At 47.3% G+C, this 21,944-nt stretch overlaps 1 protein-coding gene across 1 annotated transcript; it reads left to right on the forward strand.

Annotated features, from left to right (window-relative positions):
- Positions 1 to 1,642: 1,642 nt before the first annotated feature.
- On the forward strand, positions 1,643 to 18,935 carry GNL2 (G protein nucleolar 2). The gene is made up of 16 exons (XM_048825671.2): positions 1,643 to 1,799; positions 2,685 to 2,769; positions 3,748 to 3,842; positions 4,054 to 4,193; positions 7,168 to 7,352; positions 8,086 to 8,152; positions 10,069 to 10,227; positions 10,766 to 10,879; positions 11,693 to 11,821; positions 12,197 to 12,301; positions 12,876 to 13,034; positions 13,221 to 13,328; positions 14,863 to 15,290; positions 17,681 to 17,760; positions 18,496 to 18,599; positions 18,753 to 18,935. Exons 1-16 carry the CDS (start codon positions 1,736 to 1,738, stop codon positions 18,900 to 18,902), a joined length of 2,172 nt encoding a protein of 723 aa, XP_048681628.2. The 5' UTR covers positions 1,643 to 1,735; the 3' UTR covers positions 18,903 to 18,935.
- Positions 18,936 to 21,944: the final 3,009 nt, after the last annotated feature.

Raw genomic sequence — 21,944 nt, forward strand, 5'->3', positions numbered from 1 at the left:
GAACCCCTCGTCCCCACCCCCCAGCTCAGAGCCCACACCCCCTTCCGCACTCCAACCCCCTACCCCAGCCTGGTGAAAGTGAGTGAAGTGGGGGAGACCGAATGACAGAGGGAGGGGGGATGGAGTGAGCGGCGGGGAGCCTCAGAGAAGGGTAATTCGCTGAAAATGTCCGCTCAGTGTGCAGTTACAGTAAAAAAAAGCTAGGAGACTGTTAGGAACTATTAGGAAAATAGATGATAAAACAGAAAATACCATAATGCTACTATACAATTCCATGGTGCGCCCACACCTGGAATACCGTGTGCAGCTCTGGCTGCCCCAGCTCACAAAAGCTTTACTAGGATGGGAACAGGTATGAGGAGGGGTATGGAACAGCTTCCGTATGAGAAGCGGCTGGGCCCGGGTCTACCCTACATGCTTCCTTTGGGGGAGCGACGTCGCGCAGGGCTGTGAAACGTCCATACCCCCAAGCGATGCAGTTACGCCGACCGTAACCCACCGTGCAGACAGCGCTGTGCCCATGCTGCGAGGCGCCCAGCTCGGAGCATCTTCATCAAGGCGGCACCGCTGCACGCAGCGCCTGTAGTGTAGACCTGCCCCGGGACTCTCGTGACGTCACGGCACACGTGACTCTGGCCTCGGGTGATGTCATGGCCCTGGATCACCCTGGCCCGTGGTGACGTCACGGCACACGTGACTCTGGCCTAGGGTGATGTCATGGCCCTGGATCACCCTGGCCCGTGGTGATGTCACGGCACATGTGACTCTGGCCCAGCGTGATGTTATGGCCCCGTGTGACTCGGGCCCGTGGCGACGTCACGGCACGTGTGACTCTGGCCCAGGGTGATGTCATGGCCCCGTGTGACTCGGACCCGTGGTGATGTCACGGCACGTGTGACTCTGGCCCAGTGTGATGTCATGGCCCCATGTGACTCGGGCCCGTGGCGATGTCATGGCACGTGTGACTCTGGCCCAGTGTGATGTCATGGCCCCATGTGACTCGGGCCCGTGGCGATGTCACGGCACGTGTGACTCTGGCCCAGGGTGATGTCATGGCCCCGTGTGACTCGGACCCGTGGCGACGTCACGGCACGTGTGACTCTGGCCCAGGGTGATGTCATGGCCCCGTGTGACTCGGACCCGTGGTGATGTCACGGCACGTGTGACTCTGGCCCAGTGTGATGTCATGGCCCCATGTGACTCGGGCCCGTGGCGATGTCATGGCACGTGTGACTCTGGCCCAGTGTGATGTCATGGCCCCATGTGACTCGGACCCGTGGTGATGTCACGGCACGTGTGACTCTGGCCCAGTGTGATGTCATGGCCCCATGTGACTCGGGCCCGTGGCGATGTCACGGCACGTGTGACTCTGGCCCAGGGTGATGTCATGGCCCCGTGTGACTCTGGCCCAGGGTGATGTCATGGCCCTGGATCACCCTGGCCCGTGGTGACGTCATGGCAAGTGTGAGGGGGCAGGTGGTGAGGTCATGACCCCGTGTCATAGGCCCCCCCGTGGTGACGTCAGGATGTCAGAGCCACCCAGGGCTCAGCTACGGACGCCGCAGCGGGCGGGGTTGCCAAGGTAACCGGGAGGCGGGCCAGGTCTCGAGAGCGGGCGGAAACACGTCCCGTCGCCGCCGGAAGTGCTCGTGTAGCTGCTTCCGGGTTTGCCGCAGCGCGTGGGGCGCCCGCCAGAGAAGCGAGACCCCGCGGCCCGAGAGCCCCCGGCCTCAGCATGGTGAAGCCCCGCTACAAGGGCCGGAGCAGCATCAACCCGTCCCGCGCCAGCACCAACCCCGGTACCGGCCCCCCCCGCCTCCTTCCCGGGACACCCCCCCCCCCGCCCGGCTCCCCCCGCCTCCTTCCCGGGGCACCCCCCCCCCGCCCGGCCCCCCCCGCCTCCTTCCCGGGACACCCCCCCCCGCCCGGCCCCCCCCCGCCTCCTTCCCGGGACACCCCCCCCCCGCCCGGCTCCCCCCGCCTCCTTCCCGGGACACCCCCCCCCGCCCGGCTCCCCCCGCCTCCTTCCCGGGGCACCCCCCCCCCGCCCGGCCCCCCCCGCCTCCTTCCCGGGACACCCCCCCCCGCCCGGCCCCCCCCCGCCTCCTTCCCGGGACACCCCCCCCCCGCCCGGCTCCCCCCGCCTCCTTCCCGGGACACACCCCCCCCGCCCGGCCCCCCCCGCCTCCTTCCCGGGACACCCCCCCCCCCGCCCGGCTCCCCCCGCCTCCTTCCCGGGGCACCCCCCCCCCCGCCCGGCCCCCCCCGCCTCCTTCCCGGGGCACCCCCCCCCCGCCCGGCCCCCCCCCGCCTCCTTCCCGGGACACCCCCCCCCGCCCGTGCTATTTCCCTGCTCCTCCTCCTGCGACCCTGGGCCCGGGCCCTCCCCCACCATCTTCCCCACCCTCTGGGAGCTGTGCCACGACCCCCCCCCACAACAGTCTCCTCCGGGATGCGACCCTCCCCCCGCGACCTTCCCTGTCTGCCCCCCCCCCCGCAAGTCCCTCCCCCGGGCCCCCCCCGTGCTGTGCTGCGACCCTGCCATCTTCCCTGCCCCCCCCCGTGACATGCTCTGCCATGCCCCCCCCCACCCCCACCCGTGCTGTGCCACAACCATCCCCTTCCTCCCCCCCCCCCCCCCAGGTTCTTCTCTCCTCCTCCTTGACTCTGCCTTGTGTCTCCAGATCGGGTGCTGGGCGCCGGGGGGCACAATGTGCGGGACCGGGCAACCATCCGGCGGCTGAACATGTACCGGCAGAAGGAGCGCAGGTGAGGCTGGCAGCTGTCCAGGGCCTGAGCACGGGCCGGAGTGGCCCCTCCACAGTGGGCTGCCTCTTGGCTCATGGGGGTCCGCTGAGCCACCTCCCCTGGCTTGTAGCTGTGGGTGAGCCAGGGCAACGGGAATCCCAGCAGCCCCATCCTGCACATGCACTTGGGTCCAGAATAAAAATTTTCCCGGTGGCAGCCTTGGGTCGCCTGTTAGGTGCAGACCTGTGCCAGGAAGGGCCACCGCTCTCCTGCAACACTGGAGCCGGTGCAAGTCTTCTCCAGGTCTTCTAGGTGGTTCCCAACCCACCAACCTACGCACAATGTTATGGGGGTTGGCGGCACTTGTATAGCTTGCCATGCCCATAAAGACTCATTGATGATGCATGTTCTTGTCTCCCACCTGGGTGACCCAGATGTCTCCTAATCTGATTATGAGCCAATGGGCAGTTGTTTCCAGTTTTTCACCTATAGTGACAGGGGGAGGAAAGGTTCACTGAGGGAGCAAATGTCTGTGTGTGCTCGTTCCATTGGCTCTGGCACGTACGGCCAAACATAACGGCTCCATCCAAATATGCCTTGTGCCATAAAACTGACTGCCTAAAGCCTGACGTCATATCCCTTGTTCAGTAAACTGAGCAGGTTTAGGTCTGGTCAGTACTTGGATGGCAGACTGAGATCCTGGTCACACAGGGCCCTGTGGCATGTTTGCAAGAATAACCCTGGCGTCTTGGCCAAATTCCAGTGTGGGTAAGGATATGCTGGCTGACCTAAATTCTCCTGTTGTCTCAGCTATATAAATTATTCTGCCCTTCCAAACAGTGCTGTTGCTGGTTGTGTATACAGTGTTTGTTTGCTTAGGGCCTTTCATTCAGACAAACCACAAGGTATTCGTATTGTCTTGGGAAGAGTGAACTGTGACCCTTGTTATGTGTCTCTGCTGCTCATGTACTTACACAAGCTCTCATTTTTCTCTCTTAGAAACAATCGTGGTAAAGTGATTAGGCCTCTGCAGTACCAGTCCACAGTGGCACCAGGCACAGTGGCAAGAGTGGAACCAAATATTAAATGGTTTGGTGAGTGTTTCTACCGCGTGACTCAGCGAGGTTAAAATAATGGTCACTCAGATGTTCTAAGGTTTGACTGTGCCTCTATCCAGTGAAACCATCTGTTTTTCTCCCTGGTATTTTCAGCTCCAGACAGAGCATTAGTGCATCACTCGGTTTGTGTGCCCTGTGCCCAATGTGGGGGACCTGTGAAGGTGCAATGTTTGTTTTTCTATACCAGGAAATACTCGTGTGATCAAGCAGTCATCTCTGCAGAAATTCCAAGAGGAAATGGAGACTGTTATGAAGGATCCGTACAAAGTGGTCATGAAGCAAAGCAAGGTGCCGATGTCCCTTCTCCATGATCGAATTAGACCTCATGTGAGTATCTCTCATTTCCTCACACGAAAGACCAGTTCGGATAGCTCTGGGCAGGAGCCTTAGTTCCTAGGGTTATTTTCTGGAGTCATTTATGAATGGTCATGTTGTATCTGTTCAGTTAGGTGAAGAACTGTATGGTGTCCTCTAGGGGCAGACTTGATTCCCTCATTTGATGTCACTGTCTCTTCTCTGGTAGAAGAAGGATGGATGCAGCTCTCTTGGGTGCCTGTTAAGGCCACTGTGTCAGCCTGAAGGAATCACTGAGTTATCTTAGGTTTCGTAGCTGCTTACTATCCTTGGCTGTGGTCTTATAAGCTAAGCAGTGTATCAACCTGTGAGTACTTGGGTGGGAGAGTACAAGATGCTGCAGAAAAGGTTGGTGCTGACTCCCGATATGTCTACACTTTGAACTGGGAGTCTGACGCTTCCCAGGGATACCCAGGCCTGTGAGGCACCTCACTACCACCTGCTCTTAGCGTGAGGGAGCCTTGTCTGTGCTTGCCGGGGGTCAGCTCCCTAACTCCACAGGCAACACAAGCACTTTCCTCTCAGTCTATGCACGCTTCGCCATCTCTTTGCAGGTTAGCGATAGATACGCTCCCACTCTTGAGTCCTCTGGGCATCCCCCTAGAGTTCCCAGCCCCTGATCTACTGAACACTCGCAGAATTCCCAGATCCTCTGCTCCCAAAGAAACAGTACTCCCTAGCTTACCAGTTACACTGTGGATCACAGCTCTGCTTAACACACAGCACTTAGGTTATTTTATAGAGAAAGCAAAATATAAGTGTATTTAACTGAACAGAGATTCAAATGACAGCAAGCAGAAATATTGGAAACAAAGGGTTAATTATAAAATAATTACACATAAATTAATTACACATGTTCTAGAGCCTAAACTTCACTAACAAGATGCCCTCTTGTCTAATAAGGTATTGGTTACCACAAGTCCTTATCATAGCTTTTTTTCCAGCCAGGATGGCTGAGACCCTCTTTTCATAAGCTTGTCTCCCCAGATGAAGGATGACAGGGCATCTTTCTGCACCCCTAGATATATTAGACCACTCCTTTGTTCTTCACCTGTAAACAGGGTCCTTGGATGGGACCTACTTAACCACCTACTTCAGGATAATCTGTATCTTAATTGGTCTTGGTCTCTAAAGGCTTGGATTTTATTGAAAAAAGAAAAGGAGTACTTGTGGCACCTTAGAGACTAACCAACTTATTTGAGCATAAGCTTTCGTGAGCTACAGCTCACTTCATCGGATGCTCATGAAAGCTTATGCTCAAATAAATTGGTTAGTCTCTAAGGTGCCACAAGTACTCCTTTTCTTTTTGCGAATACAGACTAACACGGCTGTTACTCTGAAACCGGATTTTATTGAGGCTCTACAGAGTTAATTGCTTAACTTGCCATGGACCTGTAAGTAACGCATCCTGGGTGAGCACTCCCACCTGTGCATTGAAGCTCCAAAATCTTATTCCTTTAACAAATCTGTTTGTCAGAGCTGGCTGGGCTGTGACATTTCTACTATTCATGAAACAGCGAAATAGCCTGATATTTGGTAAGACACATTTCCCATGCCTTGCAGAGTAGTTACTAGCAGCATTCCTGTTAGTAGAAGACTTTTAACCAGACACACATATCAAACAAGTTCAAAGCACTTTCCTCTTAGTACAAAATAGAAATTAAGGCATAGTTATCGCTTCATGTTCAGTCAGCTACAGAGAGTACATCAGTACCCCCTATTCTGCTTTTCAGTACCCCCCGAAATGATCCTGTTTAAATGTAGCTCTGGAATCCTGCTTATGAGCAGGCAAAGGTGGTTGTAATGTTGGGTGTCCTGGTCTGATGACTGGTGAGAGTGTGGCTCTGTTCTGAGTGAGAAGGCCTGACTCTGGGTTTTCATCAGGCTGCTTGTTTGCCCTTGAATATCCTCTGTGGTTCGCAGTTGATGTACTGTGAACTCAGACTGTAGCTAGCAGTACTTTGAGTGGGTTACTGCGCTGGAATATTTCCCAGGGACTGGGAAGATTTATAAAATGAATATGAATGAAGTAAAGCAAGTGTATTAGCTGTGTGTAACCAGTAAGAAGGTCTGTATTATCCATTGGGACTTAATCTCTTTTGGCAGGAAATTTGCCTGAAAGCAGTTTGTGTTAAAGTGCCAGGATAGGATTGGCTGTGGCAATTTGTTCCCATGCCATCTCTGGTTCTGGTGCTTGTGATGGCACAAGTGACAGCCTGACAATGAGTTCTTGAGGATGCTGGTCTCACCCTGCTTGCCTCCTGTTGTATGACAGATCCTGAGTCAAAAATTCCTGTGCATATAACCTTCTTTCAGGCACATCAAGTTTTAGTTAGGATCAAGTTTCTTTTATCACATCTAGGTTATTATTTTGGACTCTTGCTAGATGTTTTCATATGAAGACTTTCCATGTGCATCTAATAAAATTTTTACCTAAATTAAGGGAAATGTTATCTGAAACTAAAATGCACATTAAAAATGAGTGATTCTTTCTATCCATGAAGTAGATTCATTTCTAAGAAAACTTTGGCATTTGTAGCTGGTCTAAAATAAAAACTACGAATTTGAGCATGATTATTCTTGACAAAATTTGTGAATTTGGCGAGATTTGTGCACTTGTTAGAAAAACAAAGGACTGATCAAAGATAACAGTTTTAATTTTCATCATTGTTGTCTTAATTATATTTGACTAAGTTTATAATAAAAGAAATGAAACACAGTTCTTTGGCAAGTGTAACATCATTTTTATTGGCTTTCCTTTTTATTAAACAGCTATTCTTGTATTTCTCGAAGGGAGTTAAAAAAAAAAAATTTAACTCATCCAGAAAATGCATACAACTCTTCTTGTGACAGGCTCTTTGGAACTGAACTCAGCCTTGGTATGTTTTGAGCCATGGCAAAGTTAAAGCATGTTTTTATTACTTTTTACCAACCTATCTTCCCTCAGAATTCCAAAGTCCACATTCTTGACACAGAAACTTTTGAAACGACCTTTGGCCCCAAATCGCAAAGGAAAAGACCAAATCTTTCTGCAAGTGATGTGCAGTCTCTTCTGGAGAATGCTGAGGTCTCCGCAGGGACCTATGACAGGGGCAAGGACCGAGACCTGGTGATGGAAGATACTGGAGTGAGGTAAAAAGCAGGGAGGAGTTAGTTACGGTCAGTGTTTAAATTCCCTAAGAGCAACGCATATTTTAGTTTTACCCTGGAAAATGTCCCCTGCGCTACTAGTACTGTACACCTTTTGGGCGGGGCCTACAGAATATGAGAGGCTGAGGGGAGCTAGACTATTTAAGGTGTCCAACGTGGTCAGTATTTGGCTTGGATTTTTTTCTCTTGCCATCTGTGTGCCTGCATAGTTAACCTAGTGGTTGCTTCCATATGCATGTACCCTCAAGTGTAATTCATGATGTGTGGCATCTCTGAATATTTACCAAGGGTGTCTTGAGATTAACAGGAGCCCAGTAAAAAGAAAAGGAGTACTTGTGGCACCTTAGAGACTAACCAATTTATTTGAGCATAAGCTTTCGATGAAGTGAGCTGTAGCTCACGAAAGCTTATGCTCAAATAAATTGGTTAGTCTCTAAGATGCCACAAGTACTCCTTTTCTTTTTGCGAATACAGACTAACACGGCTGTTACTCTGAAAGGAGCCCAGTAGGTGCACAAATACAGGCATATGAAAAGATATATCTGTTTGAACCTCTTTATAGGTATTCTTTCTGCATATTCCTAGGCTGATCAGGACTGTGTATAACCCAAGTATTTGTCACTTTGGCCTCATCTCCTGCGAGTGCAGATGGCATCAGAGAATGCATCGTCCAGGTATTTCAGCTGCTGACATGTGTTTGATATCCACATCTTAGGGATGAAGCACGAGAGGAGATCTACAAGAAGGGACAGTCCAAAAGAATCTGGGGTGAGCTTTACAAAGTAAGTGTAATCATGTAGAAGTTGAGAGAGATTCATACATTTGAATTCCCACGACTTGCTCATGGGAGGTGATTTTTAAATTGGTGATCACTCAGCCAAAGGCAACAGCACACAAGCCTGCACAAACTAGTAACTCCATAGAGCAATGATTGGGATGGCTCTGTGAAGACCCTTTTTGTTGATGGGGCTGGACTGTAAAACCAAGTGTGGGCATAGCGGCATTCCCTTCTTTTTCTTAACATATGTACAACATGCCTCACTTGGCACGTGACTAGACTTTATCACCAAACTTGGTCTGCTGGTTGGATCATTAAATTTCCCGGCCCGGGCACTGATGAGGAGCGTGATATGAACGTCGATCCATATCCCTCAGCATTTCCATGGTTAAAGCTCACTGGAACCGTAAAATAGGTGATGGTTTCCCTTATAAGGAAGGGTGGCAGGTATATTGCTTGCCTGCCTGCTCTCTCGTCAGCCTGTTCAAGAATCTAATTTGAAACTTGACCCCTCTTAACCCCGAGGTCTGGTACCACTGTGCAACAGCAACTAGAACATGGGAGAAGAAAGGTATAAACGGATAGGGATTCCCACAGTCTTCACTCAGACTGACCTTGAATCTTGAACTCCTACCTCAAGGGGACACACATCTCATGTAAGCATACAACCTAGTGGGTGACTGTCAGGGTTAAGGCACAAACCTTCCCTGGGTCTTCACTACAGATAAACCATTCAGACTATGTCAAGGTTGTTTAGCCTAAAACATCAAATTCCGGTATTTTGACAGGGTTTCCTCTGGAAGGCTCTGACCTTCAGCTCCCTCTGAGTCACACTGACTGCTTGAGGAACGGGAAACAGCCAAAGCTAGAGTGGTAACAGGAACAGATGTGCATCCTCTTACTGCTAGACTAACGTGATGTTGCTCTGAGTTTCTGAATGCAGCTTATAACCTGTACAGCCACCTCTCCACTTAGAGACCTTGTAAAAGTGCTGAGAATGATAAGGCAACCTAGAATCATAGAATCATAGACTATCAGGGTTGGAAGGGACCTCAGGAGATCATCTAGTCCAACCCCCTGCTCAAAGCAGGACCAATCCTCAATTTTTGTCCCAGATCCCTAAATGGCCTCCTCAGGGATTGAACTCACAACCCTGGGTTTAGCAGGCCAATGCTCAAACCACTGAGCTATCCCTGCCCCCTGAATGGATTTCAATTAAATGGGTACCAAAAATGCAAGAAATAGATGTGAAACAAATTCACTTGGTCTGAATCAAGCCATAAAATGACTTCTCCCTGCTGCAGGTGGTTAGCTGACTGCACGTTCCCCTTGTTTCTTGTGTGTGAAAATTGATTCAAGAAACATTTTTTGCATCATGATCACCGATAAAATGGTAGCAGTGATTCTGGAATTTGCCTGCTGGAACTGCATTTGTACTCCATTCAAGGTTTTACTAGTGCCCCTGCTGTGAAACAATTGCTCTTCAACTCCACTGATTGCTGGAAACAGTGCCAGTAAAGGAACACGATCAGGTGGCCTAGGCTCCACATTTAGGTGTAGAGTTTTACAAAATCAAAGTGACTCTCTCCTAGTTTATGCAGAGTCATTTTAATTCTGTTTATTAAGGTGATTAATTAGAGCCTTTCTCTGGAGTGTTTGCAACCAAACTGCCACAGCATCGTCCTTGCCTTGCACACAGGAAGTCAGTGACAGTCTATGGACACAGAGTAACTTCACTGTCCACCACAGCTTCAGTGGGGAAAGTAAACACCTAGTCCGTTTGACGAACGGAAGGGATAGTGCGAGCTGCACATTGAGTGGGGGAAAATATAAGTTTTTTTAGCTTGCCCATTTCCCCTTAAAAGTGCTGCATTAGCTTTCAGCATGAGGGTCCAAACTCCTCTCTCCATGGATTTTCAGGTGATCGATTCGTCTGATGTTATTGTGCAAGTTCTTGATGCTAGAGATCCCTTCGGGACTCGTTCCCCACATGTCGAATCTTACCTCAAAAAGGAGAAAGCATGGAAACATCTCATTTTCGTCTTGAACAAATGTGACCTTGTCCCTACTTGGGCCACCGTGAGTACTGTCCTTCCTGCAGTGCCTTCGTTTTTCTTTGGGGGTGTTTGTAGCCTATGCCCAGGTGCAAGTGTCAGCCCTCATGCCGCAGGGTACAATGTAACTGTGGTCAGTGGGAGCTCCTCTAGGACTTCCTGCCGTCAGAGTAACAGTTACACTGCAAATGCTCCCATGTTTTGCTTAGCTGATCAACAGTCACCAGCCACAAACTCTTTACTTCCTCCAGCTGATTGTAACAGTTCAGCTTTTTTCTCGCGAGTATGCTAAGTGTTAGTCCTCTTAAGAGCTAGCCTGTTTTATATTGTTCAGCAAATTGGATTTAGCTAGCAATGGAACGTTTTTGGAGCATTGTCTTGCATGTATAAAATGGAAGGCAAAGCATTTACTGTAGCGTTTGAGAAACAATTCAAAGATCTTTGAATTAGCAGTTTCCTTAGCCAATTCCTTAGGCAGTCCTGTGATCAGGCTAAGTTGCTGCACTTGTTTTTCTGGGTCTGTAGCATGACCCTCCTTGCTCAGCACTGTGCTTTCTCTCTAGAAACGCTGGGTTGCAATCCTCTCCCAGGATTATCCAACACTTGCTTTCCACGCCAGTCTCACAAATCCCTTTGGCAAAGGAGCCTTCATACAGCTGTTACGGCAGTTCGGAAAGGTATATAACAGGTTTGGGGGTTTTTTTCTCTAAGTTGCTGGGCTTCAGGGTGGAACATGTCTTTCTGCAGCAGCCTAGACACTGGGCTATCCATGTCAGTGGCTGACTCTATCTGTGAAAAGCCCTTCTTTGGGAAGTGATTGGAACGCATTCCCTGTTTATTGGGAGTTATTGAGAAATGTGCAACACAACCCAGCCAGGCTCAAAACCCAGTCTGACCAGATACATACTAGTTAATTGGTGTTGTCTCGAGGTCACCCAGTAAACTCCCATTAATACTACTTAGGAACACATGAGCATGTAGAAGGGAAGAATGTACTTGTGAGGCTCATTTATGCCCTGCAAACAGGTACTATCCCATGAAGATGCTGCCACTTTGAAGTATTCATCTTCCTGGGAGAGACAAGTCAACAGAATAGTTTCCTTTGTAGAGGACTGATTTCCTCTCGAGTCCCACATCTGTGTCTATCTTGTTGACAGATTCCTATTTATATTTGTTTCTCAACCTAAGTGCTTTTCAACTTAAGACATCAATGAGTAACTTCATAGCAGCTGAAAAATTCTGACTCTTCAAACAAAAGTTATGGAATATTTCCTTCAGCACTTCAAATCAGCTCTTTGAAGGCCTGCTAGCTGCAATAAATTTCTCTTATTAGAGGAACCCAGTTCCTTGTGATCAGGTTTGCGTTGGGACTGAATTTGCTCTTCATTTCTAAGAGGAGAGGAATTGCTGAGAATTCACATTTTGGAATTTTAATAGCAACCATGCATTTTTCTACAAGGCATTCATAAATGTGTGTGATTTCTTAACAGTTGCACACAGACAAGAAACAGATCAGTGTGGGCTTCATTGGCTATCCAAATGTTGGCAAGAGCTCAGTGATTAATACGTTACGATCCAAGAAGGTCTGCAACGTGGCCCCCATTGCTGGTGAAACAAAGGTAGGTAGGCAGGCCATGAAAGAACCTTGGTCTTTGGGCAGGTAAGAGTTCCTAGACACAGAATATAAACTTAATCCCTGGGGCAAACCATGGGCTTGAATTTATGCAAAAATACATGGACATTAGTATTACGACCTGGTCCAGTCCTCCTGTCTGAACAAACACCATCTTGTGATGGGATCCAACCTCTTGAATCCCACATAATGCTCAGCTTCCTGGCGCTGGGCAATAGCTGGTCACTGTCCTTAACTCTGGGTCTCTCGGTCCCTCAGGTTCGTAAATTGCAGTGCCTGTTTTAAGGGTAACCTTAAAAATGCAGACTCCAGGGCTGCTTGTGGAGAAGGGTAAAGCAGGGCGCCTGTCGGTCTCTTGCAGGTCTGGCAGTACGTCACCTTGATGCGGCGAATCTTCCTCATTGACTGCCCAGGTGTAGTTTATCCTTCGGAGGACTCGGAAACTGACGTTGTGCTGAAGGGAGTGGTGAGTGTCTGCTGAGAATGCTGCAAAGGCCCGTTTCTCTGCTGCTGATGCAGGTGGTTTGGAGAGATTTTAACACTGACTTCCCTCACCCCAGGGACAACTTGTGATCTGTACGTATGGTAAACTTCAGAATGGGGATGAGGCTGCGGGCAGTAATCGTGCTCTTTGGCCCGACCATAGGATGGAGTAGGGTTCCGGGAGCCGAAGCAGTGCGCACACATGATATCTTACTTAACGTACAGAGTAAAGGGAAGTTTTTTACACATTTATAGTGAACCTAGGTGTCTTGGGGGGTGGGGTGGGGTGTAAAGTTTGACCCTTCATTAGAATCTCTGCATTGCTTGGTACACTGTAGAACTTCTGCAGTATTAGAGCATAACGAAGAGCTGCCTTTCCCTTTAATATCAAGCTAGAAGAGTTTCCACTGTGGGTGGGAGGAAGAAGTTGGAGAGGAATTGCTGAGGCTGAAATCAGTTTGCAGCTGTGCTTGCCCAGAGCATCTGAGCCTTTGAATTCTGTCTGACCCACAGTGAAGCTCAGAGGGGCTGGCTCTCTATTTCCCCCTCATTTTTAGGTTCAAGTTGAAAAAATAAAGAGCCCTGAAGACCATATCAGTGCAGTGCTCGAAAGAGCGAAGCCAGAGTACATCAGCAAGACGTACAAAATTGATACCTGGAAAAATGCAGAGGATTTCCTTGAGAAGCTAGCCTTCAGGACTGGAAAACTGTTAAAGGTGAGCCAGATTAAAACACTGTCTGCATTTTCACAGCTCTGTGTAACCTCAGGTGAGTGAGGAGTGTTTGAGTGAAGTCCCACATTATACACGGGGAATTCAAATCGCCAAGCTCCGGTGAGGTGAGGTGAAGCGGGTACATTTGCCCTTGTGAGTGCAGACACAAATCATTACTGTCTATTCCAGGGTGGAGAACCTGACATGCAGACTGTGAGCAAAATGGTCCTCAACGACTGGCAGAGGGGCCGTATACCATTCTTCGTTAAACCACCAAATGCAGAGCCAGTCCCTCAGGTGAGAACACTTACTTCCATTCCTGCAGACGTGGTAACCCATTTCCCATTTGCACACCATTTCTTAGCAGCTTCACTAGCGTAGCTGAGGAAGGTTTTCCCTTAGTGTTTCAGGTAATGCTCATTTGAATTCATTAAACAGAGAGAACACAGCAAGAATGCAGCAGTGTCCTGACTGGTTATTTTAGCTGGTTTGTGTTGGCTAACATGCAGACATTTCAGTAACTTTCACAGTATTAACTGGTGTTTAATTTGGGTGGCAAATAAATTCTCTTTTCCAAAGAGATGATTGGAAATTTGTTATCATGAAACTTGTGCACAGCATTAGGGTTTGTTTTGTAGTAGGTCTAACCATTCAGGACCATGGCCCCTCTCTTCCCTCTCTATGGTCCACCAAGGGCATCCACCCTTAGGCCCTGGCCATCACTTCTCTTAGCTGGAGACCTGCATCTCTCCCTTTTGACCAAGGTATTTCCAGGTTGTACTGTTCCCTGCCTACACTGTCAATTCCCCGTGTCTAAGCAGGCCTGCTCTGCTTTTCTCCTCAGAGGCAATAAACAGCGTAATTGTCCACAGTTAAGTTACCACCCAGCTCTTTCTAAGCAAGCACACTTTTTGTTAAGATAAAAGAGAAAACACATAAACTACAGAGAAAACACATAAACAATAAAAGAACCTACAAGTATGCTAATAAGCTCACCAGAGATCACACCAACTCCAGTAAGGGCTCTGGCAGGTGATCAGTCCTTCAAACTCCACATGGGTTTTTCTGGGGCCACACATTCATAACAGGTGTTGGCTCAGAACAAGCACCCCCATGGGTCTGTGAGTCACAGCTCTATACAGTTTGGGACTTGGATCTGTGAATAAGTGATTCTGACAATGGGCTCCTTTTCAGGGCGAAGCTTCAAATGGCTGATTTCTTGTCTAACCAAAGGGGTTACATGTGCATACGCCTCCCCTTAGAGGTTTCCTGGGAAACCCACTTAACTTTGAAAGTTCACTTTGTTTCAGATGGTCCTTTGAAGCTCTTATCTGATGTGTAGCACATGAATTACTTATTCGGTAGTTCCTGAATTGCAGAGACTCTTGGATTGTTTCCAGCTTTTGCCACTCAGTAGCAACTGTGGATATTTTACCACAAATGTTTTTTTAAGGGATTGCATTATGGCCAGTCCCAGTTCATAGCCCTGTGACCCCTGATGGAGTTTCTGGAATTATGTGCACTCTTTCAGGATTATTTGTTTTTTGAGAAATGTAAGTGAATGTGAATTGCTGTGATACATAAAGGACAGAGGGTCCATTCTGTAGGATGTGGTAACTGATGGCAAATTATTTGAAGATACTAATTGTTTCTGAGTCAATTTACTGGCCCAGCTTCTTCCTACCCTACCTGAGACTGTGGCGGTACAACAAGGCACATGGCTGATTTGGTACAGATTGTTGGTGGTCAAAGTGTATTTGAATGTTTAAGATCTTGCCTGTAGGTGAAATGCCTGTGGTGCAAGTCTCACCTTTCTTCCTCTTGTTTATAGCCCTCATCTTCCTTAGAAGTAGCTGCGGTGCCAAGCCAAGCTGACAGTGACGAGCAGAGCTCAGAGGCTGTTGCTTCAAACACAGAGTCGATAGGGGAAGGGGAGAACAAAGCAAACGCAGAAATGAAGCAACTCATGTCTCACGTCCGGCAGAACTTTGGGAAGATTAATGTAGCAACTCAGTTCTTGGAAGAAGATCTGGTTCCTGTAGATATGTCAGATATTAACACGATGGACAGTGATCCTTCTGGAGGAGAGGAGGAGGAGGAAGAAGAACAGCAGCAAAATTTAGCTGAGGATGACTCCAACTCCCATGGAGAAGGTGCCAGGGAGGGCCCCAAGGCAGTTATTAAGGTTTTGGAGGAAAAGATTGCAAAATACAAAAAATTCCTGGACAAAGCCAAAGCCAAGAGATTCTCAGCAATAAGGTACTGGACTCTCTTCAGTTTTGAGAGTAAAGAATTGTACAGGAGAAGAGACTGGGCTGAATTCAGTCCTATTATTGGGTTCACTGAATCACATTTCATTCAGCTGCTTCTCTGTGTGTTAGAATTTCTGTTCTGGGCCAATATATTCACCTTAATTGAATAATCTTCTCTCGGAACCAAACATCTACTTAGCTGAACTTTGAATGAGGCATATTTATCATCTTAAAAACATCTAATGCTCTGACATTTATGGAAAAACAGCTCCTTGTGCTGTCATGAGTGAGTTAGTATTCTGTTTCTGCCAGCCTGGGCTGATACATGTTCTTTCAAAACATTTAGTTTGCTCCATGCTCACTTCTTTAGCTCTCCGGACGGAGATGAGCCAGTGGAAAAGCCATAGTTTCTCATTTTGGTGTCCTTAGTCAAAGGCCCTTAGAATCACTGAACTATACCACATAGCGAATCTAGAACCAGTTACGCTGAGATCTTGCTTGATCTTTGATGTAGTGAGGCCAGTGGTTGTAGCTTGATGCATCATCTGGACATGCATGCATCCCTGAGATCTGGCTGGCGGATACTGCTGGCCCAGTTTGGGCATAACTGGGTCTGCATGGATAGTTGGAGATCTCCCACCAACTTTGTGCAGGACAAAAAGGATGGGGACCCGGCAGGGTTGGCAATTTCCCAGAAAAACTTGTTTAGGACAGAGCTCTGGTAAATACTGGTTTCAACCCAATTAAAACCAGGAAACTGGTAAAAAATAAAATTATTAAAATATACTCATGAAAATTACTGAAAAATATTTAGCAATTTGATAAGTTTTGCAATGCATATAGAAAACTGAAATGAGTTGTGACATTTTCCTTGAGAAAATACTGAGCCAAATGGCACAGACATTCCAGTGTTTAGTACTATATTACATGTATCTGTATTATACTCACTGCAGTTTTACTCTTTATTTGTAAACCCTAAATTAATCTCTGAATTTGCTGCCTTAAGTAACCACCATTTCAGTGTGTAACTAAAACTAAGTGTAATGTGGTTTGCAGTAACAAAACAGTTTTTAAACCAGAAAATGCCTTGAACTGGGATTAACTAGTTTTTGCTGGGGCAGTAGAAACCACCTCTGGTCCATACCATGCCCTCCCTGGTACTAGGGATGACTTTTTCACTCTCCTTGCACTGCACAAGCCATGGAGACCAGATTATTTGAGCATCTATTTCCTGAACGTGACTGAAGCTTATGGCTTTGCTGGTATTCTATGGGGGAGTTCCCAGAGCTGCTAATGGAGTCCCTTCATAGAATCATAGAAATGTAGGACTGGAAGGGACCTCCGTAGGGGGTCATCTAGTCCAGTCTCCTGCACTGAGGCAGGATTAAGTCATATCTAGACCAGTGGTTCTCAAAACCGGCCCGCCACTTATTCAGGGAAAGCCCCTGGCAGGCCAGGCCAGTTTGTTTATCTGCTGCGTCCACAGGTTCGGCCGATCGCAGCTCCCACTGGCCGCGGTTCGCTGCTCCAGGCCAATGGGGGCTGCAGAAAGCGGCACGGGCCAAGGGATGTGCTGGCTGCCCTTCCCGCAGCCCCCATTGGCCTGGAACGGCGAACTGCGGCCAGTGGAAGCCGCGATCGGCTGACCCTGTGGACGCAGCAGGTAAACAAACTGGCCCAGCACGCCAGGGCCTTTCCCTGAACAAGTGGCGGACTGGCTTTGAGAACCACTGATCTAGACCATCTTTGACAGGCGTTTGTCTAACGTATTCTTAAAAACCTAACAGGGATTCCACAACCTCCCTAGGTAATTTGTTCCAGTGCTTAACTACCTAACATAAGGTTTTCCTAAAGTCTAACCTAAATTTCCCTTGCTGCTATTTAAGCCTGTTTTTTGTTGTCCTGTCCTCAGTGGTTAAGAACAATTTATCACCCTCCTCTTTATAACCACATTTTACGTACTTGAAAACTGTTATCATGTCCCCCTTAGTCTTCTCTGGACTAAACAAACTTGATATTTTCAATATTTCCTCGTAGGTCATGTTTTCTAGACCTTTAATCATTTTTGTTGCTCTCTCATGTTACTGTCTTCATGATTTTCATGCATGCAGATAAGTTTGGATAAGTTAGACTATCTGTCAAGAATGGACTTTCTAGGTCTTAGCAAGAGGGCTGAGGAGGGCTCCCAGCAAAGCCATATGACCTTGTACAAGTTTCAGGTATCTTGCAGACTTCTTTGAATTGTTAATAAGATTGTGGTTTTAGAACTGGCTTTTTGCTGAGCACCATGGGTACTGTTTGTCTATATGTAGGAGAGGCCTATAGAAAAGGTGGTATCATGGTGCTGTTTAGGGCTAGCACAATCCCATAAAAATGTCTCTGCTTTATCTGTTGCAGAATCCCCAGAGGGCTCAGTGAAAAGGTATTCACAACATCTGAGCAGAAGTCTGAAGAAACCAAAGAACCAGAGGCCAGAGGTAACATGAAAAGGTCTAGGGATGCCCCAGGTCTTAGCACAGAAACTCCAAGCAATGGGGGCATTTACTGCTAGTCTCTGGGGCGAGTTTCTTCTTTCCCTAAAACTATTTAAAACTTGCTGATGAGCTAATATGACTTGATGGCTCCCTGCAAAGCTGTAGGTTGTTCTTGTTTCAGAGCTCTCACCTGTTTGTCCAGATTGTAAAGTGTTCTGCCCCCTCTAGCTATGCGAATGAGGGCCAAGGGGTGGTGTAAGAGTCCTGGTGTTTCAGGCATGGAGGGGGGTGATGGACAGCTCACATAGCACTCCCTGTACTGAGCAATAGTCTTGGCCCAGCAGTTTCCCTTCCCAGGGAAACATGGTGAGGCTTGATCTGATGGCATCCAAGATCCTGTTTCCCTTGGAGTCACCACTGAGCGGGCTCAGTTTGGGAGGTTTGAAACCAGCAGATGGGGATTTGACTCTGACACTATGGGTGTGCAGTGGAGTTGTCCCATTAGATAGAATCTTGCACAGTGCTTTGAAAATCTGCCCTTAATAGCAGCTTTTATCATATCAAATGTCAAACAGTTCTCTGACAAAACAGACCCCATGTATTACAAATGTGTCTTGTGCAACTCTGGCACTGTTCCATGTGCTGAAAGGCAGGATTGGCATGGAGCCAGCTCCCTTGACCTATGCGAACAGAGGTCAGTGCTGGAAGGTGTCTTACTGTTTAAAATACTGCTCTTAGGGTGCACAAAAAAGGGAAAGAAAAGGAAAGCACAAGAGGATGATGATGAGGAGGATGATGCCCTTCAGGGTAAAAAGCCTTGTAAGAAGCTTACATCCAAAGAAGTAAGTGTTACCACCTCTAATTCCAGCTGCAGAGGGCAGGGAGTGGAAGCTTTGGCTCCTTCCAGATACCTCAGCTTCTTGCATGTAAAAAGTGGTGGGCGATGCACAGTGCAGTGTGTTAGTTTTACAAAGTGTGACTGCATCTCTTTGCAGAGGAGAAGAGCTGAGAGGCAGCAGCATACCAAGAAAGTTGGGGTCCGATACTACGAAACTCACAATGTGAAAAATAAGAACAGGAACAAGAAGAAAAGTGACTCAGAGGGACAGAGCTCAAAACACAAGAAATTTAAACATAAGCAATAACTGGGGCTCTTATTAAATTTATCATTAAACCAGTGCCTCTAGATAGAATTTTTTTCTTCATGTACGACTTGCATTTCTAAATTCAAAGCCCAGCCATGTGTCTTGGCACAGTGATAGATGAACATAAGAACGGCCTTACTGAGTCAGACCAAAGGTCCATCCAGCCCAGTATCCTGTCTTCCAGCTGTGGCCAATGTCAGGTGCCCCAGAGGGAATGAAAGGAACAGGGAATCATCAAGTGATCCATCCTGTCACCATTCCCAGCATCTGGCAAACAGAGGCTAGCTACCATCCCTGCTCATCCTGGCTAACAGTCATTGATGGACCTGTCCTCCATGAAATTATCTAGTTCTTTTTTGAACCCTGTTATAGTTTTGGCCTTCACAACAGCCTCTGGCAAAGAGTTCCACAGACTGACTGTGCATTGTGTGAAGAAATACTTCGTTTTGTTTGTTTTACATCTGTTGCCTACTAATTTCATTTGGCGACCCCTAGCTCGTGTTATGCGAGAGCAAACAACACTTACTTATTAACGTTCTTCACACCAGTCATGATTTTATAGACTTCTATCATATCCCCCCCTTAGTCATCTCTTTTCCATGCTGAAAAGACCCAGTCATATTAATCTCTCCTCATATGGAAGCTGTTCCATACCCCTAATGATTTTTGTTGCCCTTTTCTGAACCTTTTCCAATTCCAATAGATCTTTTTTGAGATGGGGCGACCACATCTGCACGCAGGATTCAACATGTGGTTGTACCATGGATTTATATAGAGGCAACATGGCATCACATTTGCTTCATGGTCTCAGTGTGCATAAAAAGCATTCAAATGAGTACACGGTATTCCCACAATGGCACTGCATAAAAGTGGCTAATGTTAGTCCATGCTGTGATCTAGCACCAAATTAAAACCTAGAACCATAATTACAAAATCCTTTTGGAGAAGGGGTGACTTGAGTTAGGAGCTGCAGCTTGCTGGATAGGCAGCAGTCTGTAAACATCACAGGGTTGGAATAGTGGAAGCGATTGCTTGAATTCATGCCATAGGTTCAGCCTTTTACCTCATTTGAGTTTAGCCATGTATTCAAGACAAATAGTGCCTCCAGCTTCATTACCTGCCACTTACTCTGCTAGCCATCTCTCTGTATCACGAAACAACCGCACAATTAGGCACTCTTCAGCGCAACTGCTTGCTAAGAGACCTGGGGGACAGGGAAGGAAGGGCTATGGCAGATGAAGAGACACTGGAAATGTGTGTCTGGGGCAGGGGTCATTCACAGGGCTTTGAGCCTCTTAACTGTTTTTAATTCGATGAATTTTATTAAGGGCCATGTTTGTCATGGGATTTGACGCAGGAGCAGCACTTATGTTCTAGTGCCTTTGTCAGAATAAGGTGCTGTTTTCCAGAGTAACAAATTATCATGCCCCTGGAAATGGCAGTAATGGGAATCCTTTCTTATTGGAAAGCAGAGACATGGCATAAAGTTACATTGTGAACCTGGGAATTCTCACCTGTGCATGTGTGAGTTTATCTTGCTGGGAGTTCTAATCACTGCTAAACCAAACACTCGTCCACTTCATTGGATATTTGGCCATCCACAATTCTTGAGCATCCAAATGAGACATGCCTTGGAAGTGTTCTTGAGTCTTTGGAGCTATAGAATCACTGAGTCCTGCTCTTACTTAAAATGAATCCCTTGTCTTAATTCCTTACTTGAGTGAGTAACCACTTTGTAGCTTGTCAGGACCATTGAGCCCCAAGAGTGATTTTGGCAAAGGAATGAGCCTGGGATAAATTAAGTTTCAGGCTGAAAATGAGCAAGGGAAAACTGAAGCAGTAACAGGAAACACTGTTTTTTTAGGTATTCACAAAATGGAAGTCTCTGGAGGAGACTAAAGTCTAAGTCCCTCAAAATTTCTTCTTTTCTGGATATTAGAGTCCAAGATAATGGAAAAAAGGATGCAGCCCTCATTTGCAATAACTTTCCCTATGCTGTGAAAACAGAAGCTGCGAATTATGACTTAAATGACTGTTACCCTATGATCCTTTTCATTCCTCATCAGCTGAACAGAGTACAGCTGGTAGTACCAAAATGTAGGCTGAAACTTGCTTCTGCAGCTACTGTCACAAAGCTCTTTAGAAAGTCTTTCTGCAGATTCTGAAAATGAGCTTTTCTGACTCCAATTTATGACTTAAAATGAGTCATCTTTCAACAATATCTAGTTGTATAGAACATGCTAGTTATGCAAGTGCTACAAGTGAAGATTTCAGTCACTCTTGTTAAGACAACTTGTGCTTGGATGAGCCCCACACTCCCTTTTTGCAATGATATTAAGTCCAGATTAATTTTTAATGTTGAATTAATTCAAGGTGCACTGGGAATAAGTTACTATTTTTAGAGGATTTTGGTATGGCGAACAGTAGCTTTCTCCTCTGAACTCTACTTTCCTAATAAATTACTTCCCTCTTTAGTTAACAGTAGAACAAAAACCTATACAACTGCATGGGAAATGCCTTTTAAGTTTTCTTTAGTGAAGTGTCTAGTATCTGGTTCTGAGTGGTACACAGCAAAGAGACCTTTAGGCCTCAAGTTGAGTGGTTCTCAACCAGGGGTCTAAGGCCCCATGGGGGGCCACAAACAGGTTTCATGGGGTCCACCGAGCAAGGCCAGCATTAGACTTGCTGTTTCTCCTCTCGTATACAGAGTTGCATGTACAGAAGGTGTCACTACCAGAGTTTCTAGGAAAGAAATGCAGTTGCAGCAGGCAGTGAGAAAAGAGCACCCCCTTGGCTGGATGGTTGGGGATTACGTAGGTGTTCTACTTGCTGAAGGGAACTGAGGACACCAAGTGATCACACTTTTGGTTGGGTGGGCAATGTGGTAATTGTGCATGTTTAACACTAGTGATGAACTATAAACAGAATAGTAAAGAGAACTCAGGGTTGGAACCAAGCTGGGCTCTGTGCCATAACAAGGTTCCAAGAATTTAACCTTCCATTGGGGTAGATATGGCCCTTGCTAGGAAAGGCAGAAAATGC

This window comes from Caretta caretta, chromosome 19, assembly GCF_965140235.1.
Source record: "Caretta caretta isolate rCarCar2 chromosome 19, rCarCar1.hap1, whole genome shotgun sequence".
In the NCBI taxonomy this organism is placed as follows: Eukaryota; Metazoa; Chordata; order Testudines; family Cheloniidae; genus Caretta; species Caretta caretta.